General features: G+C 37.8%; 3 protein-coding genes across 13 annotated transcripts in view; all 3 read left to right on the forward strand.

Moving 5' to 3' along the window:
- Positions 1-15,695, forward strand: part of LOC102078817 (zinc finger protein 665) — a 1,047,781-nt gene that overhangs the window by 269,376 nt on the left and 762,710 nt on the right. The gene's annotated exons all lie outside the window — the stretch shown is intronic.
- LOC109200509 (uncharacterized) lies at positions 2,274-5,108 on the forward strand. 3 transcript variants are annotated; one of them, XR_003219212.1, is made up of 3 exons: positions 2,274-3,136; positions 3,404-3,539; positions 3,819-5,108. XR_003219212.1 is itself a non-coding variant. In XM_019356102.2 (3 exons), the coding sequence occupies exons 1-3, from the start codon at positions 2,411-2,413 to the stop codon at positions 4,497-4,499; spliced, it is 858 nt and encodes a 285-aa protein (XP_019211647.1). In that variant the 5' UTR covers positions 2,274-2,410; the 3' UTR covers positions 4,500-5,108. The 3 variants fall into 3 exon arrangements, 1 of the variants encoding a protein (XP_019211647.1); XR_002060678.2 differs by having other exon boundaries at positions 2,274-2,451; positions 2,545-3,539; XM_019356102.2 differs by having other exon boundaries at positions 2,274-2,451.
- LOC109200470 (uncharacterized) lies at positions 10,395-15,567 on the forward strand. Of its 9 annotated transcripts, none has more exons than XM_025905799.1 (6): positions 10,395-10,752; positions 11,311-11,420; positions 11,508-11,781; positions 13,222-13,389; positions 13,916-14,011; positions 14,569-15,567. In XM_025905799.1, exons 3-6 carry the CDS (start codon positions 11,518-11,520, stop codon positions 14,884-14,886), a joined length of 846 nt encoding a protein of 281 aa, XP_025761584.1. In that variant the 5' UTR covers positions 10,395-10,752; positions 11,311-11,420; positions 11,508-11,517; the 3' UTR covers positions 14,887-15,567. The 9 variants fall into 9 exon arrangements, with proteins under 9 accessions (XP_025761584.1, XP_019211594.1, XP_025761583.1 ...); XM_019356049.2 differs by having other exon boundaries at positions 11,311-11,392; XM_025905798.1 differs by having other exon boundaries at positions 11,316-11,420.

Genomic DNA, 15,695 nt, shown 5'->3' on the forward strand with positions numbered 1-15,695 from the left:
ATACGTCACCGCCACGCGACGACGGCTGTCCCAATTCAAAGTGCACTTCAAATGCATACTCCAAATGCGCCGTCGCTTTCCGCAAATATCAAGCGTGGTCCGGTGCACGCTTCGTGGTCCCATATATCCCACAATTCATAGCGCGGCGGTGGGTGTGGATAATTTTGCCGCAAAATACGGCAGAAAGGGAGCGGCTGAAGAGTGAACTGTCAAAAGTAAGTACTGAATATTATGTCACTTATTTATGTGCGAATGTTTAAGAACATTAAAACATTACTGTTGGCCACATGTCGGCAAAGTTATGTGACATTAGTGATGTTTGTACTTTCAGTGTCAGCTTGGTTTTAAAGCCTCTACTTCTAAATATATATATAGCTGACCTTAATCTTACAGAGAATGTGATGATTTTATGGATAATTAAAGTCAGTCATATATCCACAAACACAACAAGCTGAAAGTCAGTGATGCTGCTCGGTTTGCAGTCCTGAATATCACGGCACAAGCAGGATTCACTGCACTGTTAATGTTAGCTATGTTATATTGCTGCCTCTGTTCGGTGGTGTCGAGCCAAACGGACTTTAACGTGTGTTTGAACGAGCTGACGGTTCACTCGTTAAGCTGAAAGAAAGATGCTTTAATCACAGGAGTCACACATGTGTCCACTGGACCATCTGGAACTCTTCTTGTTTAGCACTCGTAATAACACAAACACTAAATCCTCCTTCTTTTGTGCTGTTTTGTAGCAGTGTATACACCTGAGACTGTCACCTGTCTGTCTGTCCTGCACTCTCTCTCTGTTTCTTTCTCTCTGATTGTGGAATAAAAGTATGAACATGTGTTTATAAGTTACACTTGTGTTTGAATCCTGCAGCTTATCACACATTTGATTTCCATGTGTGACAACTGCAAGTGTCCAGAGTGAGGACAGACTGAGGGACCCACTGCTGCACATCATCTGTGAGGCTTTGCACCCCTGATGATCCACCAGGACAAACTCAGCAGTGTGTGAGGAAGAGGAGGAGGAAGAGCCAGCAGCAGCTGACAGATGGAGAGAATAGACAGTGTGTTCCCTGTTTGTGAAGGACTGCTAGAAACATTTAAAATAACTAATTGTCTGTCCTGAATCAGTCTTATTAGGTAATGTTCAAATAATGTTATCATTCCAGTGTTTTCAGTGTGGGAGAAAGTACTCAGAGCCTTCAAGTTACACACTATGAAAGGCAGCAACAAGTTTAATATTCAGAAACCTAAAGTATGTATCAGCAGCAGAATGGAGCTAAAAATAAATGTTTGTTTCAGTTCTATGAAGCTTTGAGTATTTTGGATTAGTAGCACTGCTGTGTTTGTTGCATCATATTGTTGTAATTGTTTATATGCTTTATATATTCTGAGGTAAGTTGATCTATAGTGTTACATCATATTCTATAAGGCTGTTATGTGTTTGTGTACTTTCTGCCCAGTTTGACCCATTTAGCAGAAGTCAGCCTGTTTAAGGCTCTGATATCTATTCTGTATGACTTAAAGCAGTTATGACATGCTCTGATTTTCTCACCCAATAAAGGAATATTTCATATATCAGTCTGATCTTCATTCTATCAGAAACAGTTATCACAGCTCGTACATTTTCTTTTTACACATATATGTAAGCATTGAGCCAAATTTAGTAATGCCAACATATTGAAAGAACAATGTTTGTCTCTTATATATAATACATCTGTATATACACTGTCAGAGATACTTGTCTTTGAGTGAAGATTTAAGGTGATAGGAAATATAATTAACTGCTACTTGCATCTTTGACCCAGAGTTCAAGCTCATATATGTGTGTGTGTATATATATATATATATATATATAATCTGACAATACATATAATATTGTCCATATTATATTAACATTACCACAGTGAGATGACTTTAGTCTCATGAACAACATTAGCTAATTATTATTTACTAACTAATCTTGAAATGACTGTTCAGTACAGAAATGAAGCCCAACTATCATGTTTTACAGTCCTGTGGTCTCAACTAATCTAAGTGATGTCATGACAAAAATGAATGAACAACAAAACATTTTTTCTCCTTCATTTCTGTCACACAAAGCTGTATGAAACATTTCTCGCGGTTAGTATCATGGTTGCTAGGCAACCTGAACAGCGCGACGAAGGCTAGACCGTCCCATTTCACAAGCCTCGCACTTCCGCACTTCCCGTACTTGTAGTACGCACCGTACGTAGTACGCGTAGTGTGCGTACTTCAAGCGTGCATACCCCTAGCCTAAGGCTGTTCCAGTTCTCAGCACCGCTCCTCTCTTTTCCTGAGTCCTTAGCAGTTGTCCTCCCCACGATGACGTTTTCATTGAGGCCAAGGAAAAGAGTTTAGGAAAAGGAGATGGACTGCACTAGGGCATGTGATGTATTTCCGTTTCCAAATACTACCGCTTGGACGTTTACGGTATGTTTGTTTATCTATCGGTAGCTATGCTAATGTCACTTCAGAATGAGTATAAAGAGAAAAGTATTTAAAACAGAACATTTTCAAAAACAGGAGAAGAAATACTCCGAGCATTGCTGTGTCCCACTTTGTTCGGCTTCAGCCAAATTTAACGGCATACTAAGTTTTCATGGCTTTCCGACCCATTCCGACTTGAGAAGACAATGGCTGGTAAACATACGCCGGGATCATTTCACGATTACCTCTCACACCAGGGTCTGCAGCAGACACTTTGCCAGTGATCAACTCATAGAGCCAACAACCCTTGATGGTCGAAGGCGGCTTATTAAAGGTGCTGTACCAACACTTTTTGAGTGGAATGGCTTTAAAGTTGAACCACGCGGCGTAGTGTTTGGGAGAGAACGGAGCAATGCCTTGAACTAGTTCCTGCTGACGATCAAGAAGAGCACAGTCTTACAAGAGATCATGACTACTGCTCAGTCCCTGAGCCGTCTGCATTGGACATATCTGCATCAGCTGCAGAAGACCTGTCCAAAGACGTGGAGACTCTGAGGAAGGAAATACAGGAGTTACGTGTCCAGCGAGAATTTGGGTTACAGCGTTTTGCTGGCTCCGACACTGACATCCGATACTATGCCAGATACACTTAAGCTCTATTCCAGCTAATTGTTTAAAATATACCAAGGTCACCATCAGTTGAATTTCGAAAGTGTTTCCAGTCTTAATGAAAACAAAATAGATATTTACTTTTTCTCTGCTGATTGTATGTTTCATGTAGATGCTTTAGTATTTCAACAATATGCTACAGGTAAAATACAACACCAAATAGACTGTTAATCAGACTATGTTATACAGCATACCATTAGCATATTTGTCACAGTTTACATTATTTTTATGTCAGTGTGTAATGTTAATTAATGATTGGCACGATGTATGTCTCTCTCGTGAATAGATTTCCAAGCTATGATCATTTGATGGCATTTTGGTTTTTGATTGAGCCTTGCATCTATAAAATGATCCGGGTTTCAAGAGCCAAGTCAGCTGCCAATAGGAACGAAGAAGTGTTGACACCTGCACGCACATCAACGGTAGGTTATGGGTTTGTTGGTAGTTTGAACTAAAGGTGTAATGTTAATGTATTATGTACAATTACATTATGTACAATAGCATACATACACAGGTGTATGTATGATAAAGGACTCAGCATCCTTTACATACATACACCTGTGTACTACAGCACCTCATTGTTTACCCCATAGTACAGTATGGTATGCATAACCATTACTAAACATTTAGCCAAGAAAAGCATAATTTTACTAGTTCATAGCTTAAGGAGTAACATTTTCCCTTTTGTTTTCACCTTCCAGAGGCAGCTGCTACAGCCAATTGACGAGTTCTTTCTTTTCCTGGTTTTCCTGTCAGTTGGTTTGAAGGAGAGGGACCTGGCACACCGATTTAACATACACCAGTCCACAGTGAGCCGCATTATTGCAACATGGACAAATTTTCTTGCCACTGCACTGGGGTCTCAATGCATCTGGCTTACACGTGAAGAAGTGCAAGCTTACCTCCCTGAGGAATTCAAAGATTTCTCAGACACCCAGATGATCCTTGACTGTACAGAGCTGAGGTGTCAGACACCATCCTCACCACTTCTCCAAAGTGAAATGTACTCTTCGTACAAATCCCACTGTACGATCAAAGCCCTGGTTGGCATAGCTCCACATGGTCCAGTGACATTCATCTCTAATCTGTATGCTGGTTCGGTTAGTGACAAGGAACTATTCAAACAATCAGGCATTGCTGAGAAGTTGACTGAAGACATCACCGATTGTTGTAAATGCAAAGTGTACCGCCCACCTTTTCTATCTAAGCAGAAGCAGATGCCAGCATACCAGGTTAAGGAGACGCAGGCCATAGCCAGACTCAGGGTACATGTGGAGCGAGTCATTAGGAGGATAAAACAGAACAAACTTTTTGATAGCATCATTACCATGTCACATGTTTACAATATCAACCAACTGCTTGCAGTAGCATGTATGTTGTGAAATTACCAGAAAACACCATTAGTTAAAAAATGGGTTAAGTGTGACAAGATGGACTTTTCCCAAGACACCAGTGCCAGTACAACTTATGGAAAATGACCTGCAGCTGAGGCCACTACAGTTGCATTTCTTCCTTGACAAAACTTGATTACAGAACTGGTACTTGAGTGCTGATTGTTGAGTTCCAGTTATTGATCATTCTAATTCATTGCAAATGTTGAATGTTAATAATACTGTTTAATTATACTACTATATTACTATTCATATTCAACAAAATTGTTTATCAAAATTATAAAGTAAATCACTAAATCGTTTTAAAATCATAAGTGACATTGTGCTTTTGTAACATCCAAAATACCATTTGTCATGTTCTTCATTCAGTTGTGTTATTGTCTAAATGTATGTCAGTATGCTAGGCATGGATTTTTAAATACTTACCATGTAAATAAGTTTTGCACAAATTCAATGTTTTAATGTGTGTGTTTAAAAAACTGAAATTGATGCCATTGCTTAAATAACAGTTTATTGATTTCACATAAAAGTAACATGTAACAACAAAAATATTCATGGAATACTTTGCAAATAAAACATCAGTTATTTTGTTCCAGCCAGCCTGAAGGATCTGTTTTCCTTTTTGCTATGTTTTCACTGTTCATTTTTCCAAACACAGGTATCTTGGCATATATATGTAAAAAAAAAAAAAGTAGTCAGCCTTTTCTCTGATTGCATTGTGCACATCTGTATCCATGTATATTCTTTGCACCACTGATGAGCAGTTGTCCTTGCAACCTTTTCTCTCTGATTGTGGAATAAAAGTATGAACATGTGTTTATAAGTTACACTTGTGTTTGAATCCTGCAGCTTATCACACATTTGATTTCCATGTGTGACAACTGCAAGTGTCCAGAGTGAGGACAGACTGAGGGACCCACTGCTGCACATCATCTGTGAGGCTTTGCACCCCTGATGATCCACCAGGACAAACTCAGCAGTGTGTGAGGAAGAGGAGGAGGAAGAGCCAGCAGCAGCTGACAGATGGAGAGAATAGACAGACTGTTCCCTGTTTGTGAAGGACTGCTAGAAAAATTTAAAATAACTAATTGTCTGTCCTGAATCAGCCTTATTAGGTAATGTTCAAATAATGTTATCATCCCAGTGTTTTCAGTGTCGGAGAAAGTACTCAGGGCCTTCAAGTTACACACTATGAAAGGCAGCAACAAGTTTAATGTTCAGAAACCTAAAGTATGTATCAGCAGCAGAATGGAGCTAAAAATAAATGTTTGTTTCAGTTCTATGAAGCTTTGAGTATTTTGGATTAGTAGCACTGCTGTGTTTGTTGCATCATATTGCTGTAATTGTTTATATGCTTTATATATTCTGAGGTAAGTTGATCTATAGTGTTACATCATATTCTATAAGGATGTTATGTGTTTGTATACTTTTTGCCAAGTTTGACCCATTTAGCAGAAGTCAGCCTGTTTAAGGCTCTGATATCTATTCTGTATGACTTAAAGCAGTTATGACATGGTCTGATTTTCTCACCCAATAAAGGAATATTTCATATATCAGTCTACTCTTCATTTTATCAGACACAGTTATCACAGCTCGTACATTTGTTTTTATAAATGTTGCAGCTCCTCCAACCTACGGCCGCAGCAGGCTAAACATGAGGACACAGATGATGCACAACAATAGACACATAAAATACACTTCCTGAAGCAGCTACACTGGCTCCCGGTTAAATTTCGCATCCATTTTAAAATAATCCTTTATACATTTAGGGCTATTCATTCTCTCCACCATACCTCTCTGATTTAGTACAGATGAACCTCCCATCCCGGTGCCTCAGATCTTCATCTTCTCCTTTTCTCTCTGTTCCTTCCGCTCGTCTGATTACAATGGGGGGCAGGGCTTTTAGTTGCTCTGCCCCTCGACTTTGGAATTCCTTATCCCCTGACCTCAGAAATATTAGTTCATTCCCTCTTTTTAAGTCCACTCTCAAAACTCATCTGTTTAAAATTGCTTATGTCTAAACCTCTGTAAGTTTTATCTGTTATTCTTATTGCTGTGTATATTCCAGTTTTTGTGTTTTTATTCATTGTACAGTGTCCTTGGGTGCTTTGAAAGGCGCTATTTTAAATAAAATGTAGTATTATTATTATTACTTCTGTAACATTTGCTCCTTTTAGTCCACATGCAACTGTCCAATATACAAATCAGTCTTTTCTTTCCATCCACATCAACACATTGCATTAATTGGTGTGTCTCCATGTTTCTTCAAAACATTACAAAATCCAAACGCTGAACTGCACCTTTGCCACACAGCTTCATTCCAAAGCATCAATTTGATGACATTCACTTCATAAAACCTTGGACACACACACACACAATTAACAGGAGCAATATCCCCCACTAATCTGCCTGTTAAACTTAACTAACTCAACCTAGTCTTCCTTACACACTAGCTGTGGGTATTTATGTACCTCCATACCGTCAGCTGTGAGGAAGACAAACTGTCTTAAACACAAACTGCAGTGGTACTCCCAAGCCAATGGCTTCAGCCGCCTGATGCACAATAACTAGAAAGCAAATCAGTACAACGCCTAATACAGCTGTACTGCTGAAAGCTAACAGGGGATTAAGACTCCAAATAGAAATCTGTTTTGTGTCGCCCCAGGCTTACTCTAAAAGCCGTGTGGACTAAGGCAACAGCAAACTATAAAACTCTCATCAATAAAACTCATTTATATATAAATAATCCAATAAAATCTACAAACTCTTCTGTTGACAATTTGTTGCGGCTCCTCCAACATACGGCTGCGGCAAGCTAAACATGAGATGTCGCGCAACAATAAACGCATAAAATACACTTCTGTAACATTTGCTCCTTTTATTCCACATGCAACTGTCCAATATACAAATCAGCACATGGGATTAACTATTAAACAAATGCACAGACTGCACAAACAAATAACTGCGACTCACAGCCAATTACCAATTGGCACCAATTACTATGCCAAATAATAGTGATGGCCCGCTTGAAGCTGACGCTCCGGTGAGTGTGTCAAAAAAATCAACACACTGCTTCAGAAGCACTGTGTCGAGGCTTGATTCGTTTGGCCAGAGTCACGTGATCAGTGACGTCCGAAGCTTCATTTAGAACGTAACTGCTACGGTATCTGATTCAATGGTTTATAAGAAGGTGAATCATTCACGGGATTTGTGGAGTGTTTTGATGGTGACAGATAGCGAACCACTGATATGTCTATTGAGAGATTTGGAGCCAGCGAGGAATAGAGGAGTTTCTGTTGTGTGGAAGTATTTTGAGTTGATTTTGGTCAGTCGGGTGGGTTTTCCAGCGTGCTAGCTGTTTGCTTTTGTTTTGTGCGTGTTTATTTTATCTGACAACAGGACAAACTTAAAATGTCAAAAATCTGCTTTTTATAATATAAATATCATTTAATAACTTTAGAAAGACTTAAATTTGACTCATTACAGTTAATGTTATAAAAAGATATATTTTATGTTTTAAATAATCTTAAACTGCTAGTCTGCAAAATGTGCAGCAATTCAATTTATTTATTCTCTTTAGCTTGTTTGTGGGGCCCAGGTAGACTGTATAACTGCATCTCTACCAGTTTCTCTGCATTCCAGCCTCTTGTGTGCCATGTGAAGGGATTTTCCTGAAGGCAGGAGAAATTATCTCCACAAAAAGGAACAAGTTCGGCCATCGCACAGTGGAACTAATTTTCTTTTTAAATACAAATGGAAAAGAGTTACCTTAAATGCATCATGTTTTTAATTTGCAAGTTCATAAGCATTTTCCCTTCCCAATTCACAATCAAGTCTACCCCCAGGTCAAAAATATGTATAGGAAAATCTCCATAATTTTATTTATAAAAATACCCGTCTAGCGATTAACTGCACAAGTACATGGAGGCAGGACCTCACAGCAGAAGCATACTCCATAATGTGTTGTACATTATTATATGTATATTATATGTAACGTGGTATTTTTCAATTATTGTATTTACCAACATCAGGAAGTCACAAGCAAAGAAAGACCAAACCATGGTGCATGTTTAAACAAGGAAGGTTTACTGGTCAAAATTATTTATTAAAGAAATAAACAACATTTTTGGCACCACAAAAAATACACGTTTAGAGCAACACAATGGAGGCCCAATATCAGACAGAATTCCACTCTGTAGAGTGGGCAATCATTATGAAGCAGTTGGTTTTATTTTGTGGATTTAAGCTGTTCTTCATATTTTTGGCCACCAGATGTCACCAGAGAGGACTGTGTTGAAAAGCTTTGCGTAATGAACCGTTTTACAATACAAGCTTCAATGCTTCAGAAAGCTTCATTTGGCCATCACTACCAAATAACAACTTGGCCTATGGCATCAATTAGTGCATAAATATACAAAAACCATCAAGTTACAGTCAAAATACATCAAAATCATTCAAGCTGCAGTCAACAGAAGGTTTTGCCTCATGCTCGCCCGACCTTTCTGCTCATCAACATCAGGTGCGGTGAACAGGTGAGTGCAACCACATTTATCATCTAACACACCCATGAGACACGCCCCACACCCATGCACTAATACAGTGAGTCCATTTAAACAAACCCACTTAGTCAAAAAAGAGCAACTCATATGGCTCTTACAATACATATATGTAAGCATTTAGCCAAATTTAGTAATGCCAACATACTGAAGGAACAACATTTGTCTCTTATATATGATACATCTACATATACACTGTCAAAGAAACTTGTCTTTGAGTGAAGATGTAAGGTCACAGGACATATAAATAACTGCAACTTGAATCTTTACTGAAGCTCAGTATTTGACACAGAGTTCACTCACATGAATTTCACTCACATGTGCTGTACCAGTGTACCTGCACATGTGATGTGACAATAGAAGTGATTTGATTTGAGAGTTCAAACTCACTGCTGTAATAACTTATAATGATTAATATAATAACTATAATATTGGCCATATCATATTTACACTGACTTTAGTCTCATGAACAACATTAACTAATTGTTATTTACTAGCTAATCTTAAATGACTGTTCAGTATAGAAATGAAGGCCTACAGTCATGTTTCACAGTCCTGTGGTCTCAGCCTCAGATACTTATTAAATCACACAAAGCTCATGTAGAAACAAACAAACGAACAAAATATGTTCTCCTTCATTTCTGTCAACCACACGTTTCCAGCTATCATGGTTGCTAGGCAACCTGGGCAGCGCGACGGAGGCTAGACCGTCCCATTTCACAAGCCTCGCACTTCCGGCCTTAGCGGTCTTTGAGTACGCGGCCCTTGAGGACCATTGAGGCTGCGTACTTTAAGGCTGAAGACCCTGAATTGGGATACAGCCTAGGATCGACCTGTCTTGACTTATTTTACAATCAATCACATGTTAGAGAAGCTGTATGGCAGCGTTAACCCCGCCCACTTAGTTTGACGGGTGAGGCTGAGAGATAAAAATATTTCAAGAAGAGAGATGAAGGGGACAAAAGTGCCAAAATGAATTAAATAAATAAATCATTAAATAATGAATTACAACTGTCAATAATTATTTAAGTGTGTTATTAATTAATTAAATATGTCAATAATTAATTAAACGTGTCATTCATTCATTAAATATGTTAATAATTAATCAAATTTGTCAATATTTAATTAATTACATGTGTAGAAAATATTTATGTTATTAATTAGTTCTGATTTTAATTAATTATTTAATTGGTGTATTTAATTAATTCATTATGGCGGTCCTGGCATTCCAAAGAGAGCAGCTGTGAACAGCTGACTGTTTGATGTGCTAAAGAACAGAAAACATTATTTCCCATCAGACCATGAGCAACATTCAGGCATGTAACACACACTGTAATCCCTAACAGTTGTTCTAGCTCATAACTAATAAGCTCATAACACTCAAATGTCGTTTTGTAGTTGAGCAAACTATAAAGTATTGAGCTCTGTTGGCTTTTATGCAACTTTAATTGAATAGGGCTCAATATTTTTTAGCTAATTTGTTTGGAACGCTCAAAAAGTTTAAGAAGCATATATTAGTGACGTTCTGGTGGGTGGAGTCTTGTTGCTCCCTCAGGAAAGCTGAGTCAGCCATCTTGAATTTACCTTGATGCGGGGAAGATTTGGCCTGCCCGTGTGGATTAAGAGTCCCCAACTTCAACCTACAACGACCACCACCTTAATTTTTTTCATCAACTGCCCTAAATTTGGTAAGTCTAACGTGTTTTTGTTATGTTTAAATTTAATTTCGATAAACAGTCTTTTTTATTTTTTACTGGAAATATATTCGTACTTTGTGCACAGTGAATGTTTGTTATAAATAAATTCGAATCCAAGTAATTGTAATTTTAGAAGTTTTCGAATGTGACAAATACGTAATGTTATTTCAAATTACAACGGTGTAACGTTTTGGCGGTTTTCCGTGGGGGACAACATTTCCCATAATGCATTGTATTCTTGCCCGGGAAGTTGACGGTGGCAGTTCTAGCTCCATGTGTTTGAACTTTCTACTAAAACTTTCTACTGTCCGTTTCTACCGGTTGTCGTATTCGCCGGTAATGCACGTGCGTATTGTGAGTATACTTATTTCAATAAGTGTCTGCGTTACACAGTCAGTAGTTTACGCTGTAGAGCTATGTGTGTGTGTGCTAGCATGAAACGAACAATGCTAAACAACATGAGTGTGTTATCATGATTAGACACATGTTTGTATTTTTTCGTAGTCTCAAATATGTGGTTGTGAGATAATCTCGAAATCCTTTTAACAGTTTAGAGGGGTATTCCACTAAGCGAGCTCTACAAGTCAAGACTGGGCAGTGGGTCCATGAATAAACTGCCTCACTCCTGCAGGTGTCTGTCCATACTTCCCATCGTTCAAGTGAGGCTATGGACTTGTATACGTTGTTTGTATCACCTTTACTCTCCATAAAAATTAATGTGTTTTTTTTTTCTTTTTTTTTTCCAGGAACCAAAAGATGGCTGCTGCCCAGAAGCATGTGCTGCATGTGTATGTTGAACGAGACACCGCCCTGAAACTTACTCTACTTGAGCGACCAAAGTCAGTGGAGGAGCTGAAAGAAATAATTCAAGAGAGGTTCAAGCCAAGACTGAATGGGGACTTTAGCCTTCACTATGTCCTCATGGACACAACCTATGCCCTATGTCGCCAAGAAATTGTTGGAGCTCCACTAGTGAGAGACGTCGTGGACAGATGGCCAGCCCTACTTATGGAGTCACAGGTAAAAAAATAAAATATAAAATGTGTGTGTATATATATATATATATGTATTCTGTAACGTATTCCGTTACGTTACTCAATGAGAGTAACGTATTCTGAATACTTTGGAATACTTAATATATTATCATGCTGTTTACAACTACATGAATGTCCTATTGCTGAGATTTATTACTGTTACTGAAGGTCCGCGGCTCCGAAACGTAGTAAAGGGACCTCTGGCTAATACGTCCGGTTCCCTGTCGGGCTGGTAGCCGAAAACTAGCTTTACTTTGTTGTCTGGGTCAACTTTGCTTGCGGGAGACAGAGAGAGGCGTTGAAAGGCTGTTCCAACGGAACTTATTTTTTCCGGAGGAAAACACGAACACAGTGTACAGTTGAGTCTTAATAGCTTACTTACAAATGGGCTCCTCAGGCACTCTTCTTGGCTGCTGTGGTTATTATTATATTTACATGCTTCCAGCTCCCGTTTTTGCTCCGTGACAGCTCGGACTTTTCCTTTCTCTCCCTCCCTCGCTCACAGACACATAACGGGTATGGTAGTCCATTCTCCCTGCAGCACGGACTACACTGCCCATCAGGCTACATGCTTTAGAGCTATGCCTGTAGCGTTCTGCCTTTTAGCTTAGCACAACAACAACAACAAAAAAGCGCTCTCTCACCCAGGAAACACGCAGAGAGAGAGCGTCACCCTGTAACCATGGCAACCGTAACGCTGCCGCCTGGAACAACAGAACGTAGCTGTCAAACAAACCCAAACAGTCCTGACCCGCCACAATATGAAACAGGGAAGTACCGCCGTGTAATCCATTTATTTCAACAAAGTAACTGTATTCTGAATACCACCTTTTTAAACGGTAACTGTAACGGAATACAGTTACTCATATTTTGTATTCTGAATACGTAACGGCGGTACATGTATTCCGTTACTCCCCAACACTGTGTGTGTGTGTGTGTATATATATATATATATATATATATATATATATATATATTATATATATATATATATATATATATATATATATATATATATATATATATATATATATATATATATATTAGATAGATAGATAGATAGATAGATAGATAGATAGATGTGTGTGTATATATGTCTGTCTGTCTCTTTACTGTTCTCCCAGTTTTTAAAAGTCTAGATTTTCAAACAATTTACCAAAAAGCAAATGACAGATGTAAAATGACAACACATCACTCTGTGACGTATTTTTTTTCCCCATTCACAGTAAACAAAGTCTCTAGAAGTTTATTTATTTAAATTTCCTTTAGATAACATTACAAAGAATGGTGAATAACTTTCTATTTTGGCCTTGGTTCTGACTAGAATTGCTCTGGTTTTGCTAACCTGAGAACTTTTTAAAATACATTCACATTTCTGCTCCTAATTCATCTTTGTTCATTTCTGTGTATTTCTGTTCATGTACAGGTGGTTGCAGAGTTCCACCGAATCAAGAATGTTAACCTGCGCACTCAATTCTACAAGGAGCTGGACAGACACACGCCTAGACTCATCACTTTGTTCCGAGACAAGGCCATCAAGACTGGCAAGATTGCAGAGGAGCTAGCAAAGCTCATGAGAATTTATGACATTCAGGTAAATTTTTCATTTCACATGATTCAGAATTACATTAACAAATGGTTTGTACACAGCTGTAAGAAGCCATAGTGTCAATTGCTTCAACTGTGCCCCACGATTAAGTGATTATGCCATGGATACAAGGTTGTCATTTTAGGAGAAGGACAGCTTGACAAAATGTATCCTTTCAAAAAGTGTTGTGTTAAAAAGATTTATCAGCTTCAATTTAAAGAAGTCCAAACAAGTACTTGTTTACAAGTACTTGTTTACAAGTACAAGTTTTTGTAAAAATTGGTTTACATTTGGAAGTTTTTCCTTTGTGAGTTGTTGATGTATTTACAATGGAAACTTATTAATTTAAAATGTGTATTACTAAAAATACGGTTATCCAAAATACTGAATTTACCATCTTTAGCCCGTTACACAAAAAGTTTGGACACCCCTGATCTATAACAATGACAATCAGAACATGGCTATCCAACACTTTGTTTTTACTCTGCATTTGTGTAAATACTATTCTAATAGATATTGTATGTTCATCTAGGAACAGCGTGATGTAAATACAAGATGGGTCCTCGTCCTTCATGCACTTCCTGTGTACCTGCGTGAAGATGCCTCCACGTTATTCAGGACTTGTGATGTAAGTGTACTGCCCTCAGCATCAACCCCTTTGCCTAGCTGTTCAGTCGAATATATCACTCAGAACTCAAGGAGAACCAGGGTGTATATCAGGAAGGAGGTTCAAAACTGTCCTCATCTGACTTGTTTTCTCCCATATATCAACTGTTGTTGAATAAGATTGCAAGAAAATTCTTACGCATAAACCAGAAAACATGAAAATAGTTGAAAGATTATTAAACAAAAACAAATCCACAGATTAAAAACTCTCTCCCTTTCTAAAATTCAAGTGTTCTATTTTTTTGGAGGTGCCATGTTGTGGTCAGAGAAATGTTTGGTAAATAACAAAAACAAATATCTTGACATATATTTATTATTGAAAACATTTATTTAAACATATGTTTTGAAACCAAACCCAAATTAAGATTATTCTAATGCATCATGATGTATCAAATTAAATCGTTGACATTATAATCCTAAAAGAAACGTGCGACTTATGAAGATTCACACCTCTAATCAATAGCATGATTTGTGTCCTTGAGGGGCTGAACTCATTCTTGTATTATTTGTGTTTTGCAGTCAGCAGATGGTCCAGACCTCACTGACACTCCTGTGGCTCTGCTGACAGTTGTCACGGGTGACACTACTGATTCGGCCCTCTTCAGTCCCGAAAGCATCTGCATTGTCGTTGAGGATGAAATACTTGTGAATGGTCCCACAAATCTGGCTGACTCATTTCTCCTGCTCTTTGGGTACATCTATGCACTAGACCTACAATACCCAAAGAAACTTGAGCTTACATTCACATTTATCCAGAAGGTTGTGATGTGCCTTGAGGACAACAAACCACTGAAAGGGCGTCTACTGATGCTGAAGAATGATTTGTTCAATGAGTGAATCACTCAGAATGGACTACTTGTTGAGCTGAGTATTGAGGAAGCTTTTTTTTTTTCCTAATCATTTGGCTCTTCTACTTTAAATTTAAAGTGAATGACTGCTCATTTCGTGGACTATTCATGTTTAACGTTCTGTTGCCTAATACCTTAATGCACTGCCTTGATGTTTGTTACCTATGAAGTACAGCAGTGGAAACCAGTACATTTTTTTATGTATTTTTAAAATAAGTGAGCTGCAGCTGTCAAGGTACAGTAAGTGTTAAATGCCTCAATGTTCTAATAGCTGCAATTGCTGTTAATACTGAAAATGTTATTTAATTTTAGAATTGAGATGGAGACCCTTGGAGTCTTTCTTTTGTTTTATTTATGAAGCACTTTTTTATGAGTGAGCTCCGTTATCCGTGCCTTTTTAAAAGCACATTGTGTTTAATAAAAAAAGTTGTTAAATTGTTAGTGTTGTTACTTTCATGTTTTCTAACACTTTTAGCTGATTATAATTTACTGGGCAAACAGTTTAGAATTATTCGTAAATGTATTTCCCACAGTATTTTAAAAATATTTATTAGATTTTAAGTGTTATTTCCCATATTATAAGTTAGAAAATATGAAAAAGTTTGAGTTTATTTCCCACATCGTATGAGTTGCAATATGTAAAATATTTTGAGTGTATTTTCCACCTTAATTAAGTTGAAAAATATTGAACATTTTGAGTTTATTACTCCCCAATTATAAGTTGAGGAATATCAACATTTATAAGTTAACATTGAGGTAATTTAAGGCAACTGCAACTGTAATTTTTATTTTAGTTAA

The sequence above is a fragment of the Oreochromis niloticus genome, linkage group LG3 (assembly GCF_001858045.2).
Source record: "Oreochromis niloticus isolate F11D_XX linkage group LG3, O_niloticus_UMD_NMBU, whole genome shotgun sequence".
NCBI classification, from domain to species: domain Eukaryota; kingdom Metazoa; phylum Chordata; class Actinopteri; order Cichliformes; family Cichlidae; genus Oreochromis; species Oreochromis niloticus.